Source organism: Triturus cristatus, chromosome 3_2, assembly GCF_964204655.1.
Source record: "Triturus cristatus chromosome 3_2, aTriCri1.1, whole genome shotgun sequence".
NCBI classification, from domain to species: domain Eukaryota; kingdom Metazoa; phylum Chordata; class Amphibia; order Caudata; family Salamandridae; genus Triturus; species Triturus cristatus.
The window spans coordinates 196,830,726-196,851,159 of NC_140584.1; the positions used below are offsets into that span (position 1 = coordinate 196,830,726).

Below are 20,434 nucleotides of genomic sequence, written 5' to 3' on the forward strand. Positions count from 1 at the left end.
TTGTTTTAGCACTGCCGCCTTCATTGTAGCGTTAATATAGCGCTTCACACCCGCGAGCGGGGACATAAAGCGCTTTTGCCAATGTCATCATAGTTCTTACTTACTGTATGGAAATGTGCAAATGTCATTGCCTGAGAGTCTGAAGCAAAAAACGCAGAAGCGTAATGCACAAGACAAAACATCAAAAAAGTTGGCCTAGCTTGCCTCTCACATTAGAGCTGTGGGTTGTGTTGTCCCACCCGTACTCACGACAGAAAAAAACGTACTGCTAGTTGCAATCACAACATGAAACAAGCATTTGCAATGCAATAGGTCTCGAGAGTTTTAACTGTTGGCATTGTAAATGACAATGCCTTTTATTTCCGTGTTGTTTTTAAAACATAAATAAAAGGCATTGCCATTTACAATGCCGATAGCTTAAACTCTCGCAAATGTGAGACGTATTGCATTGCAAATGCTTGTTAGCACTTATAGCTGTGTAGACCATCAAGCAGTCCATGTATTTAATGTTGCTGGTAATGGGAGGAAGAGGAGTTGTCAAAAAGTAGGGCTGGGGTGAATTAATGCCCTTTAAATGGTGATCAGGTGTTGTGGCTGCATGCAGGACATCTGTCATAGAAGCTAAGGGAGCAGCTGCATCCCCACACCACAGACTAAGACAACAATACATTTGAAACAAGGACCTAGGGAAAATGCAGATTGTCACACCCATAGAGGGTGTAGGCAAACATAAGGGAAAACCACCAAGTTTAGCGGACTCACAACCTGTGTCGTCTATGGACAGCACTTGATAGAGAGCAACACATATACACACCACAGATGCCCTATGGAAGGTAAGTACCTCAGATATGAATGACTGGTGGAACATACACACCCACACCCTATGGAAGGTATGCAATTCAGGTATGAGAGATCGGATTGATTTCACTGGCCCAGAGCAGCACCCGCACAGGTACTGGTAAAGTGACCTATGTTCCTGCAAATGAGCTACCCACCACAATTACATTTATTGCATATTATGTGACCTGTCTGACTAATGCAAGGAAGAAGGGATTGTTGGATGACAAACAATATTGACCTAAAATCTCATTGATAAATGTGAACCTTGCCTATCAAGGCTTGTGGTTTAAACCATGGACCACCTTGGATGACCCTCTCTCACCCGACCTCCTCTAGTCGGTTTGCGCTTCAGGAGAGTGGCTTTCAGACGTGAACACAATATTATAGATGGACTCTTATTATTAAAATGCTGCTTAATCAATATCATCACTTCTTAAAATTCTGTTTGCTTCCCTTAGGTAGTAGCACGCATCCTCTATACTGCACAATTTACAATTTAGTGGGAAGTAACACCTACATGTACACCTGCTCTAAGCATGCAGAACATATATTCAGGAACCGCTGAATAGGGTGAAGGATGGGGGGGAAGAGAAGGGAAGGAGTTATCTGGCAGGGGAGCACAGAATGCTCCCCTGTCAGGAAACAATAGGTAATGAGGCTTGCCAGCTGCTGCAGCCAAAGCCTCGTGAGATTTTACAGTGCGGAATTATCATTAAGTAAAATTGGGTCTGGTTCTCACACACCTGGAAAAACAGGTGTGGAGAAACCGTCCCACCTGTAGTCAGCTGGAGCAGAATATCATGAGGTAATACTGCTCCGTCTAGCTCGTCATACGGGGCTGAAACATTTTGCAAGATTCTACTTATAGCCTGGTTCTAGTTTATGATAACACACCACACACACAAGTGTAGCATACTGCAAAATAAATCACTGACCTTGTATATCTCCCCTTCTGAGGCTAAAAAAGAAAGTACAAAACACGATTATTGATATGTGGCAATTACGTATTTATTTTAATGGTTTGAATAAATGTAAGATGTATACATACGTGCTAAAATACTTGACATGTTATGAGTGTACAATGGAATTTGCTATCTTGCTGCCTGCAATAAAAAGAATAGAGAAGACACTTGTTGAATTTTGTTAATACAACAGATTTTTAAACAAGTAATCTATTCAAGCATACTCAGTGCTGCATTTTCCTTACTCCTCTAACTTTTTTTTCTGACATACATTTTACATGTTTGTGAGCTACAGGGCTTTTACTCAGAATCCCTTAACTAAAACCATATATGGGGCATGATTACTCTAATTAAATATTTCCTCTTGTTGCTACAGAGCTTTTTTATTTTAGAATCGATCGTGACCTCCAAATAAAGTATTCCTACCCTAAACGCTCTTATTTAGTTTCCCCCTGAAATGCAAATGTTTGTATCATATACCCTCTTTTTTAACTTAACCTCGGTGTGTGATTAAACTACATCATTTTGGCTGCCAGTCTCTGAATTATCTCCATTTCACCTGTATCTTTCAGGATATGTTGCCAAAAGAACTGGATAAAACTTGGTATGTGGTGCAGTCAAAAAGCCTAAGCAGACCAAACTGATTTTAGTGAGAAAAGGAAAAAATAAATGTAGGAGGGTTACCAGGTCAGAAGGTCAAAAACGTGAAAGTCAGCAAGGTCAACATTAGTTTCCATCCTTTGAATATCAGCAAATTGGTTATATTTACAATGGGTAGTAGGAACACCTGTCTTTGACAGCCATCAGAAAGTGCAGTGAGAATAATAATTTAAAACCAGTAATTATAGTTTTCTGGGCATGCTCCCAAGCGATTGGTTTTGCAATCTACCCTGTATTGTTTTTGCGGTAGCATTGAATTACATAGAGAAAACAATTGGCCAGACGAAGAAGAAAGAAAGAGGCTTCCCCAAGTGCCAACACATAAGTAGTAGCGAAAACATTGGTGAGTCGTAAAAAGAAGTCATGATGTTAAAAGTAGCTGAACTAATGTTTTAACCACTATAACAAATTTGAAGAAAATATAATTGTGAAAGGAGGCTTATGAGATTCATCAAGATACAATTCAAACATTGAACGGTCTCTGAAGATGCCCGACTTAACCTCCAGAACACTAACACTTTGAAACCGATGTTCCCAATCTTCAGGAGGAAGCAACCTGTAATTCATAATTAATCATGGAGTTAAGTCATGCAGGAATAATATGAGTTTTTAAAATATTTAAGGCTCTTCTGAGACTGTTCAAGATGCAAAGACCAACATTGTCAAAATCATAATGTTTTTGGATGACATTTATTTATTTACTTGGAGTTTTATATAGCGCTGGCTAGACCCAGAGGTATCAGAGCGCTTTACATAGATAGTTGCACAGGTTACATATACGTAGATGCAAATTGCAATGAACAACAAAAACATAAGAAATGCGGCAGAGCAAGGGAAAAACACTGGTATAAGTAACAGAAGAGTAGACGGGATAGGGAATAGGGCAGAAACGGTCGTTAGATAAAATTAATTTGAAGTTCAGCAGACCGGCACCAACTAGGAGGCATCCGGGGCCAGTCCATCCCACCGGGCTGGTAACAAAGGCAGACATGACTCGAGTCCGGTTTAAAACCCGCATATGTGATAGAGGTCATGGCACAGCAGCGCAGTGGGACAGCTTCGATTCCAGAGCCGAGACTGGCAGAACGCCGAGAAGGCCAGCAGATGGGGGAAACATGGCCGCATCACACCCACCAATTCCACCGAAAATACGCAGCTGAGAAGCGATGGGGGAGAAAGATGGAAATCACTGCAGTCCTTCTCTAGGAACAGACCAGGTCGCAGATGCCCAAATTCAAACAGACGAGACCAGCTGCAAACTGTGTTTTCATCAAAGACCTCCCGCTCCCCCCCACACAGGAAGGAGGTCTCAACCATGTTCTCTAGACATGGCTGCTCCGGCTCCCGGACCCCAAGAGGGGTCGCCAAGGGGAAACGAGAGGGCCACAGACAGGAACCTCGTGCACTCTCCCCGCTCCGACCGGGCAAAACAAAATCGGGGACGAGGGCAGCCGCCGCAGAAAACGCACAGGGCCGCCGCCTCAAAGGCAACCCAAAAACAACCATCCACTATTGCCAGAGAGAAGCAGTTACAGCGGGGTGGAGAGCAACCACGAAAGTGTCCAGAAGGTAGGTGATGGCCATGGATCAACACCCAAAAGGGTGATCCCGAACCAGTCTCCTCTCAGCTGCATTAGGCAGCTCAACCGTGCACATTTCCCTAGGATTCCGCTGGCGGTGGTTTTTAGGTCCCGCCTCAGCCAGCGCTTTAGCGCTGCTCTGGCGAGAGCTATAGAAAGCAGGATTTGGAAGTGCAAACAAGTGCTTTTCAGGCCGCCAACTACAGTGCATGTGCGCCGGGCGCACGCACCATTTTGCAGCCTGCTGATCATTTTCGCGGCCGCTTTGATGACCTCAGTGAGCCGTGCGGCCACTGAGAACATCAAAGCGGCCGCGAAAGTGATCACCATATGCCAGCCTTCCCTGTGTTGCTTTAGCACTCACCGCCCCCCCACCCCCCCTTCCATTTCTTCGTTGTAAGCATTGGTAGTAGTATTTACACTGAACCAACCAGCGTCTAGGAAACGGTGAGGACAGCGTTTCAAGCACTTCGGCAGTTTCATCTGCACCGCTGAGGTATGGTGGCCATGCATGCTAAATTATTTCCATTTGTGCACATAAATCTGCCCCAGCAATGACTGAGAGCAAATACCCATACAGTAAGAATCTGTTAGATTCTAATATTTACCCCCTGAGCAAGAATGCAGTGTTAGCGCGTTTGCCTTCCTTTGTAATTTCCAGGAAAGAAGCTTTGCTCCTTTCTCAGGGGGACCCCTCCTTCCAGTTGTCTTCCTTATAAGATTAATCCCGACCCCAACCCGGTGCTCAGAGCAAAAACAAACACGGCTATATGTAAACGTATCCAGCGTTGCCCGGCCAACACCGCCACTCTGTTCTACGCCATACATTTTCGTTGCGGGCCCATTCCTTTCCTAGTCTTGTAAGTTGATAACAGTGACCTCGGCAGTGGCGTTGTTCTCATTGCTATGCCGGTTGTTCGCGTCTAAAGTACCCACTTAGGAACTTCGTTCACACTAATGGAAGCCTTTTCTCAATGCCTACTAAACAGTTTGCATACTTACCATTATTTACAGCCGCGCGCTCTGGCAGCACGAGATGGGGGTGACTTGAGCGGTGTGAGGTTCACTCTGTCACAGCATCATACGTCCAAGTGCCCTTCAGAACATGTTTGAAGGATGATGAAGACAAGCTCATGAAAACAATGTTGAAGACAGCCCACAGGCTGAGCAAACAGTGGATGGTCTAATTATGATATGCAAATCACAAATGACGACACAGGAAGTGAGGTCACAAGAAGTGACGCCTTGCCTTTTTAATAATCCTTACTTACTAGGTCAAGGGCCCATTTTCCAGAAACCGCAAACTAACAAGCAAAAAGAAATATGAAAATAGCACTTTTTTGATTTTCCTTTTTTTAAGTTACATTTATTTTCCATATATCAAAAGGTATTACTGAGCTCTGATTTGACTAAAAGGAAAATATATTTAAAGCAGCCAAGTCAAGAACGCCCTTTCACTCTGTAAACAGGTAGCAAGTATTTACTGTGGCCGTTCTGTTATGTTTACTCGCCAGTTGTTGCCTGTGTGTGCAAGACACTAGCCTGGCCCAAGAACAAGGAGACAGGTGAAGAGGTTGGACCCGCCACGGCAGGCGAGGCAGTCTGTTTTCGTTAGGTAACGTGCACGATGCAGTCTTTCACAACCTATTGAGAGGCGTGTTCCTGGGGTTCATTAGCTCCCTTAGACTCCTGGCTACGCACCCTGTTAGATTACAGCGTCCTCTGGGCTTAGCCAATCTTTAACAGTGGCAAATGCAATCTTTAACAGTGGAAAATGCTCCACTCTTGGAATTCTCAGATGCCGCACTTTGCAGTAGTTGCTTTTGTCAGCTGAAAGCCAACTCACCCGCGCACGTATTGCATCGTGTTTATGCTTCCAGGCCTTTGTAGCTATGTTATCCGAATGTCAGCAACGTCTCCATTTCCTGGTTCACAAAAGAGACAAATTAAATGCGTGTACAGCAATCATCTAATTAGGGCGCGTTTATTACAGTAACGCGTGTTAAGGAAGACAAATATGGACTTCTACAAACAACAGGCATTCTTTATATTTGTACATGCATTTAGAAGGAACAGAAAACTGAGGCTAGCTGAAGCAATTCAGACTGAGGCCCAGTACTGGGCTACTTTCCGGTACTCTGGAACGTGTCAAGTGAGCAGGTCGCCCAGTACAGTACTGTTTTTAAATTTGGTGCTTGCTGTTAGTGCCTCATCTTTATAACAGCTGAACAAATCATTAAACTATTAAAATACAACAAACTGTTGTGGCTGAACTCTGACTCCGGGCCAGATCTATTCCCTGTGTGACAAAAGCAAGGGGTGCTGATAGTCTGGGGGCTCTTAAAACACCAGGCAGCACATAATGTTTCCGTCTTAGGGCACACACTTATAACTGAGAAGAGGTGCTCTCCTGACCCTCTGGTCTCAGCAGCAGAGCAAACCGTGCCCGGTGCAGAGGGAGGGATGTGAAGCTGGCCACAGGGTGTACAGTTCCCCTCATGCCGAGTACCGCAACAAAAAATCAAGGGGTCCCTGCAGAATGTGACAACGGGCCCCTGAGTCTCCCAACTCTCACAGATATTCACTGGCATTGTGCATAATGGGAGCCCCATGAAGGGTTGCCTCCATGTCACGCCCAGCCCACCCTCGGAAAGGCAGGTAAAGGCAGTAAAGGGAGGTAGCGCTCAATTCGCTCGAAGGTGTGCCTACAACTAAACAAACTCTGCCCTTCTGGGTTGGTATAGCCCTTTTCTGATGCCTTTCCCTTTGGCCCTTGGGGCTCCCCTCCTCACTCAGGGCTTGACCCCTGGCTCTTCGTTATTGCAGGTAATGGCACTATTGTTCCCTGTGCCTCAGTGTTCTTTTCTGGAAGAGCCAGATGCTTGGGGGGCTGGGGCTCTTCCAGGACATCTCTCGTGCTACAACCCTGTCCTTCGGCGAGGCAAGGGTATGGCCTTCGTCGGAGGCTCAGCATGGGAGGTTCTTGCCAGACTGGGGGCTCTAGGGTTCTCTGCAAAGGACAGGAAGCCACGGGGTAAGGGTGTTCATCATTAAAGTCTATTGTAGCCCATTTAAACAAGCATTGGCATAGCCAATAGGTCAAGCCTTTGGGCCCTTATAAGTGTTTAGTTATCCTGCACAATATCCTTGGTGCAACAACGTCAACTGTTGCATGGCTAAACACTTATAAGGTCCCAAAGGCGAGACCTATTGGCTATGCCAATGCTTGTTTCATGTAGCTGTGGGCGGATTCCTCTCCTTCAGCGAACACATAGGTAAAGCCCAGGGGGAAATCGCCGAAATGAGGCCTTCAAATCACCGGGGAGGAAATGTTTCAGTGGAAGGCTAAATTCCAGGATTAACGCCAAAAGGTGATCCATAGCCAGGGAGCTTCCGGCCGGAGCTCCTTACCCGTCGGCCAGCATGGAAATCTTTTTGACATGATACATACTAGTAAGATGTATTTACATTGTGTCTCAATTACTTTACAGATATATTCTATACCAATGCATCTGCCAGTTAACAACAAAGGCTCATATACACACCTATGGGAGTCCAACCATTATTACCACAATTTCGATCTGGACCAGTATTAACTATTCTATAACAAGGAGAGGATTTAAGTTCCAGTTAATAAGAGGCAAATCATAATGGATCCTTCACTAAACTTCGATGGGCAAATCAACACTGGGATCATCCTTAAGTAGGCCTTAATGATTTTGATGTTGGTCTTGCATCTTAAACAAAAGATTCTGAAATATTTAAACCGATTATTCCTGTGTTGTCTGTGTTTGAGGTTTTCTATCTGATCCAGAATTAACATTTCAGAATGCTGTAGTTCCACAATTAATTTTCAATTATAAGCTACCTCCTCCTGAAAACTGCTAAGAACGGTTTCCTGTGTTAGTGTTGGTTAACTCAGACAAAGTGCAAGAAAGTTAATTAAATTATGTTTGAATTGTATCTTGATGAACCATCGAAGACTCATTTCACAAGATGTTCTTTATATGTGTCATAGTAACTAAAACAGCAGATTTAGCTACTTTTGTACACCTCTTACACCGTGCCAAGTTGTATGCTGTTACTTACTCGGCTGTGGTTGGGGAACCTCTGTCTTTCTCTATTGGCTGATCAACAATTTCCTCTATGTGATCAATGACACAACATAAAAACAGGTATACGGCAAAAAACAGTCATATTGGATCCTGTCGAGAAATATATAATTATTGGTATTAATATAGTGTTCCACACCACACTTTTGCACATTCTGATGCCTGTAAAATATAGGTGTTGCTACTACCCACTGTAACTGTGTATATAGTGCTTACTACCCCTCACAAGGTGTCAAAGCGCTTTTCAGCGAGTAGTACGCTACTGCAGAACCAAAAAAGGATTACTGGTGAATCAGTATTTGGAAATATGAATTTAATTTGAACGGTGGACATGCAAGTCTGTTATTTGGGTCAAAAAAAGATAGTGGAGGGATAGAAGAGGAGTGGGTTTGCATTTATATAGCGCTTAGTACCCTTGATGAGGCATCAAAGCTCTTTTCGATGACAAGCATGGAACTCTGGAACTCAAACAGGATTAGTGGTGAATTAGTATAGGGAAATATGAAATTAATTTGAGCGGTGAAGATGTAAGACTCCTAGTTAGATTGAAAAGGATAGTGTAGTGAAAGAAGATGGAAGGGTTTAGAAAGTGCTTATTTGTAGATCATAGCAGCAGGAGGAGGTTTGGGATAAGTAGAGGGGGGGGGGGAAAAGAGTCAGAGGGAAGGGTTTAGAAAAGCTTGTTTGAGAGATCAGAATAGTAAAACAGGTTTGATGGTCCCGGTTGTAAAAAGCCTAGGCATCAAGATTGATGCCAACCTCTCCAGAGCTAATCAAGCCTCTGCCATGGTCGGTACTTGCATTGGCTTACTGAGACAGCTGCGGAAACTTGCCCCTTTCCTCTCTACAGCCACACTACAGATGGTCATGTCGGCTATGATCGTGTCCAGGCTAGACCACGGCAATGCCACATATATTGGTCTCCCAGAGAAACTTATCAAGAAACTACAGGTGACCATGAATGACGCAGCTAGGCTGATTTTCAGGCTCCCCAGACAAGCCCATGCTATTCCCCTGCTGCAACAACTTTACTGGCTCCCCATCAAACAGAGAGCTATGTTCAAAGGCCTCTTCATTGCTCACAAAGCTGTTTACGGCCAGGCTCCAGTCTACATCAAGGAACGCCTAGGGCACGATGTGCCAGGACGTATTCTTCGATCGTCCAAGGCAGGCCTCCTGGTCCATGCTCGGTTCAAATCCACTTCCAAAGGTGGTAGAGCCTTTTCTGTTTTAATTCCCCAGCTATGGAACTGCTGGCCCGAAAATCTCCGCAAGGAACCCCCACTCCTTCCTTTCAGGAAAGAACTCAAAACTCTGCTGTTTAGGGAGGCTCTGGACACAGCATAAAAATCCCTCTAAGCATTGCATCTGTAACTGCTGGTGGGTCTGGCTACCTTCTCAAAGCACTAAGAGACCTGCCGGTGATTATGCACTATACAAATTCAAGTTAACATAAAATAACATAAAAAAGTGCCACCTATGTTTTTTTTCTTGCATGGTGGGATTTTTAGGCAAGCTGCCAATCTACAGCGGAAGTTCCTTTGTTAAATGTATTGGGTGATTTTATTCCTGATGAAGAGCGGCCCTGTTTCATGTATCGCTTTGTGGGTGATGCAAAGCAGCTTGAATGTAGATCTTCTGGCAACCATTAACCAATGTAGGGCCTTCAAGGCAGGGTAAATGTGGCCTCATCTGTAAGAGTAGTCTGGCAGCAGAGTTCTGAATCCTTTGTAGTCTTTCCATAGTTATTACAGATGATCCTTGGTAGAGGCTATTGGCATAATCCAGTTTTGACAGAACAAGAGAGATAGTAGCCTGTACCTTGTGTGGAAATCCCAGGTGGGGAAAAATGCGTCACAGAGTTTTTATAGTAATGAAGCTGGATCTTGCTAGCCTGTCCACTTAGGCATTCATTGATAGCTTGGAGTCCATGGTAATTACGAGGTTTCTTACTTCCTTAGATAGTTTAGGCTGTGTTCCCAAACTGTCAAGCCAGGCGGTAAGTCGGTCATAATTTTTCCATTCGCCAAATGCAAGTTTTTCATTTTGGAAGCATTCAATTTGAGATGTCATCCACTGACCAACGGCTCTGAGGCAACTGAAAATGTGTGAGTTTCCAATGTCTTTGGGGCTTTCCATCTTAAGGAGTATGTGTATGATCTGCATAGTTATAGCATGTGAGGTGAAATTGATTGATCAGTGCCGGTAATTACTTCATGTAGATATTGAAAAGCATGGGTTAGATCAGGGGTACTCACAAACTTTCTGTCGGGGGCCAAAATTACAGTGTGGTTAGTGGCCGAGGGCCGCACTGGTAGGGGTGGAGTCAGTGGGGGCGGGATCAGTGGGGGGCGGAGCTAGAGTAAAAAAAAAAAACTTCCAAAACATTAGGCAATGCTGTATTTCACAATCAGATGCAACTACAAAGAGCACATTTTGATAATACATTTTTATTTGAAGGCATTTAGTGAAAGTAGAACAGCAAGTACAAAGGCAAACATAATGGGGAAAAGTCTTTCCCAAGGCACAGAGTTTATCCACTAATTTTACATTTCATGTCCGCAATTAACTTCTTGTATTCTGGAACCTTTTCAGAGAGTGCAAGTCTCATGAGGTGATCCAGATGTGCATCAGTCAGTTTGTTTCTTAGTTTGTTTTTTATAGCACCCATTGTAGAAAAGGAATACTCGCATACAAATGTGGAGCCAAACATGCAAAGTATTCTCTGTGCCAAGGTAAAAAGAAGAGGGAATTTCTCAGGTGGCACACTTTGCCAGAAATCTTCTGGTTCCTTCCCCAAGAAAGAGGACTCGAGCACAGAGCTGAATTGCATGTCAACTAGTTCCATCTCAGCTTGTGCCCTTTGCAAACCAAGAAGTTCAACAGCTTCAAGATTCCTTGCACTAACCATCCATGGATTTTCTACAAGTCTGAAAAGTGGGGTGAGAACTCTGAACTGAGAAAATCTCCTCTTAATGTCCCCAGACACTTCCTCCAGATAAGTACACAGATTGAGACTGAACAACATTTCCTGAGCTTTTTCAACCCTCTGTGTTAAAGCCTGCAACTTAGGAAAGTGTGTGAGATCACCATTGTTCATCTGCTCTCGGAACAGCTCGAGTTTACTTTTGAAGGAGTATATGGCACTCATCATTGAGGACACAAGTTTCGGTCTACCTTGAAGTGCCAGATTGAGTGTGTTGAAATGTGAGAAGATGTCACACAGAAAATGGAGCATGGTGAGCCATTGCAAGTCATATAATTCTGGGAAGGACTGCCCTCGGCTGATTACAAATTGTTCAATTTCAGGAAGCAAACTAATAAATCTTTCTAGCACTCTACCTTTGCTCAACCACCTAACCTCAGTATGCAACAACAGATCTGCATATTCACTTTCCGCATCCCTCAGCAATGATTTAAAAAGTCTGTGGTTGAGTGCTTTCGCTCGAATATAATTAACAATTTTAACGACTTGCTTCATAACCTCATTTAGTTGCCCTTGTTTTATTTTGGCGCATAATGCTTCCTGATGGATTATACAATGATAATCAATTAAAGTGGATGATTGAAGTTTTTTTCTTAACATAGATACAAAGCCCTTCTCATGTCCAATCATGGAGGGTGCCCCATCTGTAGTGACACTTACAAGATTGTTCAATGGCAGGTGATGAGAATCAAAGAAATTACACATGCTGGCCAATACATCCTCTCCTCTTGTGTGACCATGCAATGGCAAAAGGCAGAGTAGTTCTTCCTTTGGAATGATTCCTTGTTCCAAATACCTCACCCAAATCATTAACTGTGCCACATCACCTACATCTGTTGACTCATCCACAGCAATGCTAAAGAAAGGGGACAGCTTGACTGCATTGATGACCTGCGCTAGAACATTGTCACCCATTGACTCGATGCGACGTGTGCATGTGGAATCTGACAGTTGCAATGCACCTATTTCCTTCATAATGTTTGCTTTATTAGGATAGTTGGCAAATAAAATGTCTGCTGCCGAGAGAAAACACTTCTTAACCAGCTCTGCTTCTGTAAATGGCTTTTTATGTTTGGCAAGTAAGTAGCAAATTTGGAAGGATGCCTCGGTTACTGCCTCGGATTCTTTCATCTGGCACAGAAAGAGCTTTTGTTGGGATACAAGTGCTTCCTTTAGTGATGCCACCTTCGCAGAACGCAGTTTGGAGTTCAGTGGATAGTTTGCAGTGTATCCAGAGTGCCGCGTTTTGTAGTGCCGTTCCAGATTATATCTCTTAAGCACATTTACTTTCTCTTTGCAAAGCAAACAAGTGGCTTTTTCTTTTGGGCATTCCACAAACAAGTACTCTTCTTCCCATGCTTCCTGGAAGGTCCTGTGTTCACTCTGGATCGATCTGGGTCGTTTGCAAGGCTTGGAAACTGGACTGTAGGCCATTGCGGAGCTCTCCAGCTACTTTGTTACTACACAATAAGTAACACGGACCAGGATTCGGATTTTGCGCCCGACAGCACCCTACGACTGGTAAACCGACACACTCCACGACCGATACTGCGTCACGACCGATGGACCAACACCACTTCGCGCAACAGATCTGTGAGCAACATCAAAGTAATGTTTTGTTTAAACATACAACATAATGGGTAAACCTGCACATGTCACGCAATAGGGATTTGAAATAAATGGCATGCCCACACACGTATTTAAAAGCACACGTTCACGCACAGGTATCTTGGCGCTAAATAACAGATGTTTGTTGCTACCCAACTCATTTTATCGACCTCAGATGCATGAAGGGCAGGACCCGCCGGGATTTGACCCTGTGACCATGAGGTAGAACGCAGGCACCTGCAGTGGACAAGGGGAGGGCCCTGGTTTCAGGTGGGGACAATTTTAACAAAACATTGTAGCTTAACTTTGCCCTATATGCCAGCTGGTATCTATGCTTGAGGCCGAACCCGATCAATCAACCACCATCAATCAATGCCCCTACTTCGTGCAAATGTGTTCACGCGCAAAGCTACTTTAAAACAGAGCCAACCAAATCTCACATAATAGGATATTTTGCTGTTTATGTTTGCACTGCTTTTGTGGAAAAGGGGAGGGAAAGCGCTGATGACAGAAACTGCACGGCTGAGAGACAAATGGCTTCTGATAGCACTTTGAAGCGTATTTGGGACACGTATCCCAATTTGTCAATGTATTTTAATGTCTGAAGGCAGTGCGTGTTTTTCGCGGTGCCTGGTAGTGGGTCACAAAGGTGTGACTCATCCAGTTCTTGGCCTTTCTGGTGAACTGAGGAGGGGATAGGGAGGAGGCCAAAAAGGGTCACATTTAGAGCTCTGAGATTTACAATTGACCTTACATCCTCATATGCACAAAACATGAAAGCCATGTGGTTAGCAAAGGGCTGCCAAACAAGCAGCACTGTCACACAACATACACCGTGGAAAATTCAGCCTCAACTTACCATGCCCTAAAACGCATCACAGCATAATTACCTACCAGGATTGTGAATCATGTTAGAGGACACTTTACTACTGATTAACATGAACAATTGACCACACAATCCAAAGAAAAGAAAGAGATTGTAAAGGTCCTTTTGGCGCACCCACCCATACACAAAAGGAACTAAAAAGATCTTCAGAGCGAACACAATTTACTGTCCTGCTAATAAACAATCCAGTTCTAAACTAAATATCATAACATACTCTCTGCTAACCTCATAATCATGTGCCAACATGCGCAAGGGATCGATGGCCTCCCCAGATTACTGCAAAAGGGGGCCCAATGCTATTGTAATGGTAGTTGTTGATATACAAATGCAAATAACATGAAATAGTAGGATTACTGTTTGCTCCAAACACACGTCTATGGTCAGCCCACCCAGAGCAGCTCACCAATCCGAAAATGTATTTTCCAGTACAAGGACAACTATACTTCACATGAAAAGTTGATTCGCACACAAACTAGCTCCCAACATATCAGAAACAGCCCTTCACTTGACTGTGATAATCATTAAAATATTGCACTTTCCCCAAACCCTAGAATAGTTTCAAGAAAAGTACTATGTGAGAGACAATTTAGTAAATCGTGTGAGTCAGCAAAACTTGTAGCATTTATCGCAGGATTACAACACCACTAATAGAGAAGCACCCCCTGCGCCATCAGCTAGGTAACGAAAACAAAACAGATGGGTTTCATTCACTATTAATTATTCCAAGAACACAAATAAAAGGTATTGCGATTGGCCCGTCTTCCATCTCTAGAAGAGCTGAGTGGGGTGAACGTGCAGCAGGGCGATGGTTGATGGGAATTAGTGGCAGTAAGCAACTGCGGGGCCCGGCAGTGGTCAAAACAACTATTTTGTGCGTACAAAAAAAACATACCAGTTCAGGCGAAGAGACGCTTTTCCGGACACCAGGCGGCTGCGAAGGTTCTCCGGGGCTGCGGGCTGGAAGGACGACACCAGGCTGCTGCGAAGGTACTCCGGGCTGGAAGGACGACGACACCAGGCTGCTGCGAAGGTACTCCGGGCTGGAAGGACGACGACACCAGGCTGCTGCGAAGGTACTCCGGGCTGGAAGGACGACGACACCAGGCTGCTGCGAAGGTACTCCGGGCTGGAAGGACGACGACACCAGGCTGACGTCGTCAACAGGAAGCTCACCAAAGGGCCTTTAAAAGTCAGCTGTAACTAGCGCTAGTTACAGCTGACTTTTAAAGGGCCTGAGCTTCGCGCCGGGTCCAGGTGTGACGTCAGAGAGGCAGGCAGGCGAATCGCAGGCAAGCAGTAAACAGGGAAGATGGCCGCAGGAGGAAACATTGTGAATACGTATGCAAGCGTATTCACAACGTTTGCTCCTGCGGCCATCTTCCTTGTTTACTCCAAGGAAGGGCATACCAGCATAGTGTATGATCGAACATGGTCCGCGGGCCGCCAATGAAGGCCGGGCGGGCCGCCACCGGCCCGCGGGCCGTACTATGAGTAACGCTGGGTTAGATGATGCAGGCTTGAAGGACCCCTGCTTTTATAAAGTATGGTTTGAATGAGAAAGCGGGGTTATGGAAAACATTAGTTCTGATTTGAAGGTAGGATGTGATCCAGTAGAGAGCAGTCCCCTCAATGCCAGCTTCGTAGAGTCTTTATATTAAAGTGTCATGGTTAACCGTGTCAAAGGCAGCTCAGAGGTCCAAGAGTAGTAGTGCCAGTTATCTGTGTTCCTAATGTCATCCCAGATGGCAATGAGGGCAGATTCTGTGCCTCTTCATGGATGGAATCCTGTTTGGCAGTCTTAAAGTATGGAATTATCTTCATAGAATTGTGACATCTGGGCGAATGTTGCTCTTTCTATCAGTTTGCCCAGGAATGGTCCATTTGTAATCGGTCTGTAGCTGTCGGGGTTAATGGGGTCTAGGTTGGTTTTCTTTTGTAATGGGCATATGTATGACTTTTTTAGGTCTTCTGGAAATATTCCTGTAGTTAAGGAATTGTTGAGGATTCTCCTTACTGGTGTGGCAGCAGATGTAGTCAGAAGAATTTCCCTGAAGGTTTATGGTGATCACTGGTCAAAAGGGATGCCAGCAGGCCTCTTTACTTTGACCAGGTCCATAAATTTATTGAGTGATATTTGTTGGAAGGAATGCAAAGGCCGGGTTAGCCTATTCTTGGAGGGTTGTTTTGGAAAAGGGTCAGTGCTGGTTGATTTTCTTTGTTTTAAATAGGAGTTCAACGTGTTTGCTTTGATTGTGTAATGATTTGCCAGTTTGTCTGTGAAATTTGTAATGGGGTGAGCTCCTTCTATGCAATTTGGTTTACGAAATTTGCTGAGAATTTTATAGAATTCTTTATTAGCACATTTAGCATTTTGAATTCTGTGTGAATAGTATCCTTTCTTAGCTTTTTTGATTGCTGACTTGCATAATCTGTTAAGTTTCTATAGGTGAAGTGTGTCTTGATTGAGGTTTGTTTTGAGCCAGGCACGTTACAGCTTTCTAATTTGCTGTTTCATCTCTTTTAGCTCTGTGTTTCTCCATGGTGCTTGTTTTCTTTTGTGTTGTTCTGAGAGGAATTAGGATATCAAATGCTTCCTGTAGCCACTCATTGTTCCTGAATGGCATTTATTGTGTCTAGATCTGTATTGGATGTTAGTTGTGTTTCTAAGTGTTCACAATTGAGTTTGTTCCAGTCAATAGGTGGATGCATGTGCGGTTGTTTTAGGTGTGTTCCTTTGTGTTGTTTATGTTGGAAAGTAAGCAAATGGTGGTCTGGCTGTGCGACTGGAGTAATAGTTTAAAAGCTAACTATTTCTGGATTAGCACAAATGACAACAAGGATGTGTCCAACGATGTGTATAGGTTTGTGGACAATTTGATGTAGGTACAGCGCGTCTAGGCAAGTGATGATTGTTTTTGGATGTAGCATATTTTGTTTGTCAAACCAAATGTTTGGGTCACCAAGAATGCATAGGTTGGAGTGTAGTGTTATCAGGTTTGAAACTGTCTAAAAGTGTGTCTGGGAATGTTGCCTTGCTAGGTGGAGGTCTGTAAAGGAAAAGGGAGTTGCAGGAGGAAGATGGTGTAGGGTTGCATCTGGTGGAGAGGGTTTCGTAACCTTTCATGGAGATGTAGTCAGCTTTAGTGATATTAAATGTTTGCTTGAACACAACAGCTAGGCCACATCCTCTTTTGCCTATAAGATTTTTTGTGATAGCTTTATAGCCTAGAGGAACGGTTTCATGCAACACTGGAGCCATGTCATCTCCCAACCATGATTCAGTTATAAAGAGTATGTCAGGTTGAGCGTCATTGAGAAAGTCGTAGATGTGATGCTTGTTTTTTTAAAGTGATCGAGCATTTATTTGTAGGCAGTTTAGAGAATGTCTTTTGTTGATGGTGTGACTTTGTTTTGTAGACGAGCTAGCAGTGTTCTTTGGACCTGTAGCAAGTGTGTCCTTAGTGCTGGTATTAGGTGTATGAGGATAGCAATAGTATAGTTGATCTGTATCGTATTCCTCATCCAGCAGGCTAAGAGGGTATATTGATGGGTCTGCGTGTGTAGGTGGTGGAGATTGTGTTGGAGAGTGAGTTGGTGAGCTGGGCTGTTTTTGTAGAGTGGCCTTAAATTGTGAAGAGAGTCATGTTTATTTTGTTCGCACCTGTTTAGGGTGGAAGGTGTATAAGTTAGGGGTGGTAGGGCAGCAAGTGGGTCATGTTGTAGATTTCTAAATTGTCCAATGGATGAGAGGGGGTTCAAAGAGTTGCTGTATATGTTTTATGTGTGCTGGTAGAGAGAAGGGTTGGCAGTAGAGTTGGTTTAGGGTGTGTATTGTTTTTGTAGTAAGCAGGGTCGGAATGGGTGTATGTTTCTGGTTTGTGACGGAAAGTATTATGAGGTAGTGTGTTCGTGATATTTTGTTGTGCTGGTGTGTGTGTTATGTTTGTTTTCGAGGAGTAGTGAGTAGAAATTATGATGTGTTTGTTTTCTGAGAAGTAATTGTATGTAAAGTATTGTTGGCGAGTGGAAGCTGCAAGGTAAAGGGGTAGTGATGTGTTTTGGCAATGAGTAGGAGGTGTGTGAGAGGAGATGGACAAGAGTTGGAAGTGTTTTTGTTAGATTTGATTGTTGGAAGAGGCAATATGTGTGGTGAAGTGGAGTGTAAGGATTGTGTTTTTTGGTAAAAGGAGGAGGAGGATGATGGTGGTTGAAAAGATGGAAAGTTGAGCATAGGTTTGTTGGTAAAAGAAAGGAGTCTGTTAGGAGTAATTAGAGGGTAAAGCTTCTGCTTTGTATGATCAGGGAGTATGTGCCAGGATTGGATATAGTTACGCATGGTGTTGATTTGAGTTGTTTTGGCGATGAGTGGATTGGTTAGGGGTATAGGATAAAGTGGTGTTTTGTGTGGGGGTGAAGTTGCCATTATGTGTTAGTTAGAGAAGGAGGATGTATAGGTGTTGTTTGTGCGGTTTTGTAATGGGTGTTGAGACACTGAATTGTGTGTTGGATTTCTTTGTTGTAAATGTGTGAAGTGCATTTGCTGTGAGTGTGCTAATATGTTTTTGGTTATGGATGGGATGAGGTGGGTGCTGGTGAATGGGGGGAAAAAAAGGGCAGCATCTCTGGCTCTAAGCTCAACCAGTCCCGAACAGGCCCAAAGAGGGCCAAACAGGCAACTGCGCTTGCCCTCTCCAACCTACAGCCCCAATCAGGCAACAGCTCTTGTCCTCTCCACCCTATAGGCTCAAAGAGGCAACTGCCATTGTCTTCTACGCCCTTTGCCTTGATTCCCGGACTGAGACACCCTGAGCCATAGCTTAAATAGCCCTATTGGTCAGGTGACCCATTCAGCCAATGGAAACCCTAGCCCTAACCAATCAGAACACTAGCCTTAAGACCAACAGAAGACCAGACCCTTACAACCAATCACAGCCCTAGTCCTAGCAGCCAATCAGAAATGAACCCCTAAGTCCTATGTACCATAGAAACCCTGGCCCCAGGAACCAATCAAAAACCCTAGATCTATGCGCCAATCAGAACACTAACCCTAAGCCCTACGTCTAATAGAATCACCAACCCAGGGGCCAATCAGAACTCCAGACCTATCAGCCAATCAGAACACTAACCCTAAGACCAACAGAAACACCAGACAGCAGCCAATCAGAGCACAGCTGTAACATCCAATAGCAGGTTATATAAGGGGTGTGTGACCTCAAGCTCAGGCTGCTGGGCAGGTGGATGGGAGCTGTTCCTCAATTCAAAATCTACTTGGAGACAGACCAGCTAAATCCACACTCTGGAGTTCTGTGGGTAAGGGCCTAAACTAAGCCACTACCAATACTGGTTTTCCCCACACTTAAACAACTCACTCTCCAAGCCAAAAACGAGTGCTATGTACTCTTTCCAAACACAGTTTAAACCATAAGAGCAGTTTACTGCAGTCTCAACGCACACTCTAGCCTCTGTGGTGTAATAGGTCTTTTTTATTATTATTATAATTTTTTTTAACTCACTTGCTAAGACAAAACGGCACTGATGGTGGATTGCTCACATACAGGTTTGAGCACAGATTAGGGGAAAAACTAGGAGGGAAATTTAAGGGATCACGGGCAGGTATAAAAGCAGGTTTTAGACTACAAAGCCCACAATCCAACAGGTATATTTAGGCAGTCACGGGCAGGTAAGACAGCTGATTTTAAGCTACATAGCCCACAAACAAACAAGTAAAATTGAGGCATTCACAGGTAGAGGAAAATCATTTTTCAAGTTTCACGGAATAAACCGTACAAAGTCGGTCTTCTTACCACCTCCTGGTGCTTTGTTCACTGGCATGTTGGGCACTGGGAAGCTGTGGCTAACAAAATGGAGGGGGCTGTCTTGGGGTTACTTCCACAAACCTTAAGAGTCCTGGAAAGGTCTAAGAGGAGGGCTCAGGGTTGCTTGGGAGCTAGAGAGCCAATCAGTAAGCTCAGGCTGCTAGGCAGGAGGCTGGGAGCTGCTCCTCAATTCAGAAACTCCTTGGCGACAGACAGGCTCAATCCACACTCTGGAGTTCTGCAGGTAAGGGCTTAAACTAAGCCATTAACAATCCTGCTTTTCCCGGACTGATCGAGCGAGGGGTGGGGTTCCGGGGGGAGAATGGGCTGCGGGACTTCATTTCTGCGCTGGGGCTTCGAGATATATGGCGTACGCATCACCCCACACAACGTCAATACACATTCTTCTCGGCTAGACATGGGTCACTTTCCCGGTTAGACCACTTTTTTACGAGTACCGACCAGCTGGGCAACTTTGCGGAGCCTCACATCCTAACCCGGGGAATCTCCGACCATTCACCGGTGGGGGTTACGATTAAAGGGCCGATGATTAACAGGGCCTCCTTTCCGAGGATTGATCCGTGGCGCATCCGAGATGACACCATAAGTGATCGGCTTTGTGAGGGTTCCCAGCGGTATTTTGAGGAGAATAAGGGATCAGTGGAGTCCTGTATCACGCTCTGGGAGGCCTTCACAACCGGTCTAAGGAGACAGGCTCAGGCTCTGATAGGGGCAAAAAAGAAAGAAGAGTCCCTGCAGGCTACCCAATTGGAGGGGGAGATTGAGGAGATAGAGAGGGGGGCCGGCGCATCGCCTACGGTAGATACCAGTCACAAATTGGCTCTTAAACAGAAGGAGCTCAGGGCTCTGGCGGAGGGTGAGGCGCGAGCCTACTCTATCGCCACCCAGCATAGAATTTACGATGTGGGTGACAAGGTTCTCAAGCTGCTGGCGTGGCTCGAACGAAGAGACAGGGAGCGCTCG

At 44.6% G+C, this 20,434-nt stretch overlaps 2 protein-coding genes across 5 annotated transcripts in view; both read right to left on the reverse strand.

The window, feature by feature from the left end:
• CEP70 (centrosomal protein 70) overlaps positions 1 to 20,434 on the reverse strand; it is a 450,608-nt gene that overhangs the window by 422,093 nt on the left and 8,081 nt on the right. For all 4 annotated transcript variants that reach the window (XM_085647489.1, XM_085647491.1, XM_085647488.1 and 1 more), the window contains exons 2-3: positions 1,889 to 1,943; positions 1,776 to 1,798 (exon numbers count right to left, since the gene is read on the reverse strand). In XM_085647489.1, the coding sequence (XP_085503615.1) occupies positions 1,776 to 1,798; positions 1,889 to 1,907 (42 nt within the window). In that variant the 5' untranslated portion in view covers positions 1,908 to 1,943. The remainder of the gene's footprint in view (positions 1 to 1,775; positions 1,799 to 1,888; positions 1,944 to 20,434) is intronic.
• Positions 10,688 to 12,271, reverse strand: LOC146857005 (protein FAM200C-like). The gene has a single exon (XM_085647010.1). It carries the CDS (start codon positions 12,269 to 12,271, stop codon positions 10,688 to 10,690), a length of 1,584 nt encoding a protein of 527 aa, XP_085503136.1.

Excerpts from the sequence above, each read along its gene's own strand:
- LOC146857005 (XM_085647010.1), bottom strand. The coding sequence starts at position 12,271 with ATGAAAGAATCCGAGGCAGTAACCGAGGCATCCTTCCAAATTTGCTAC.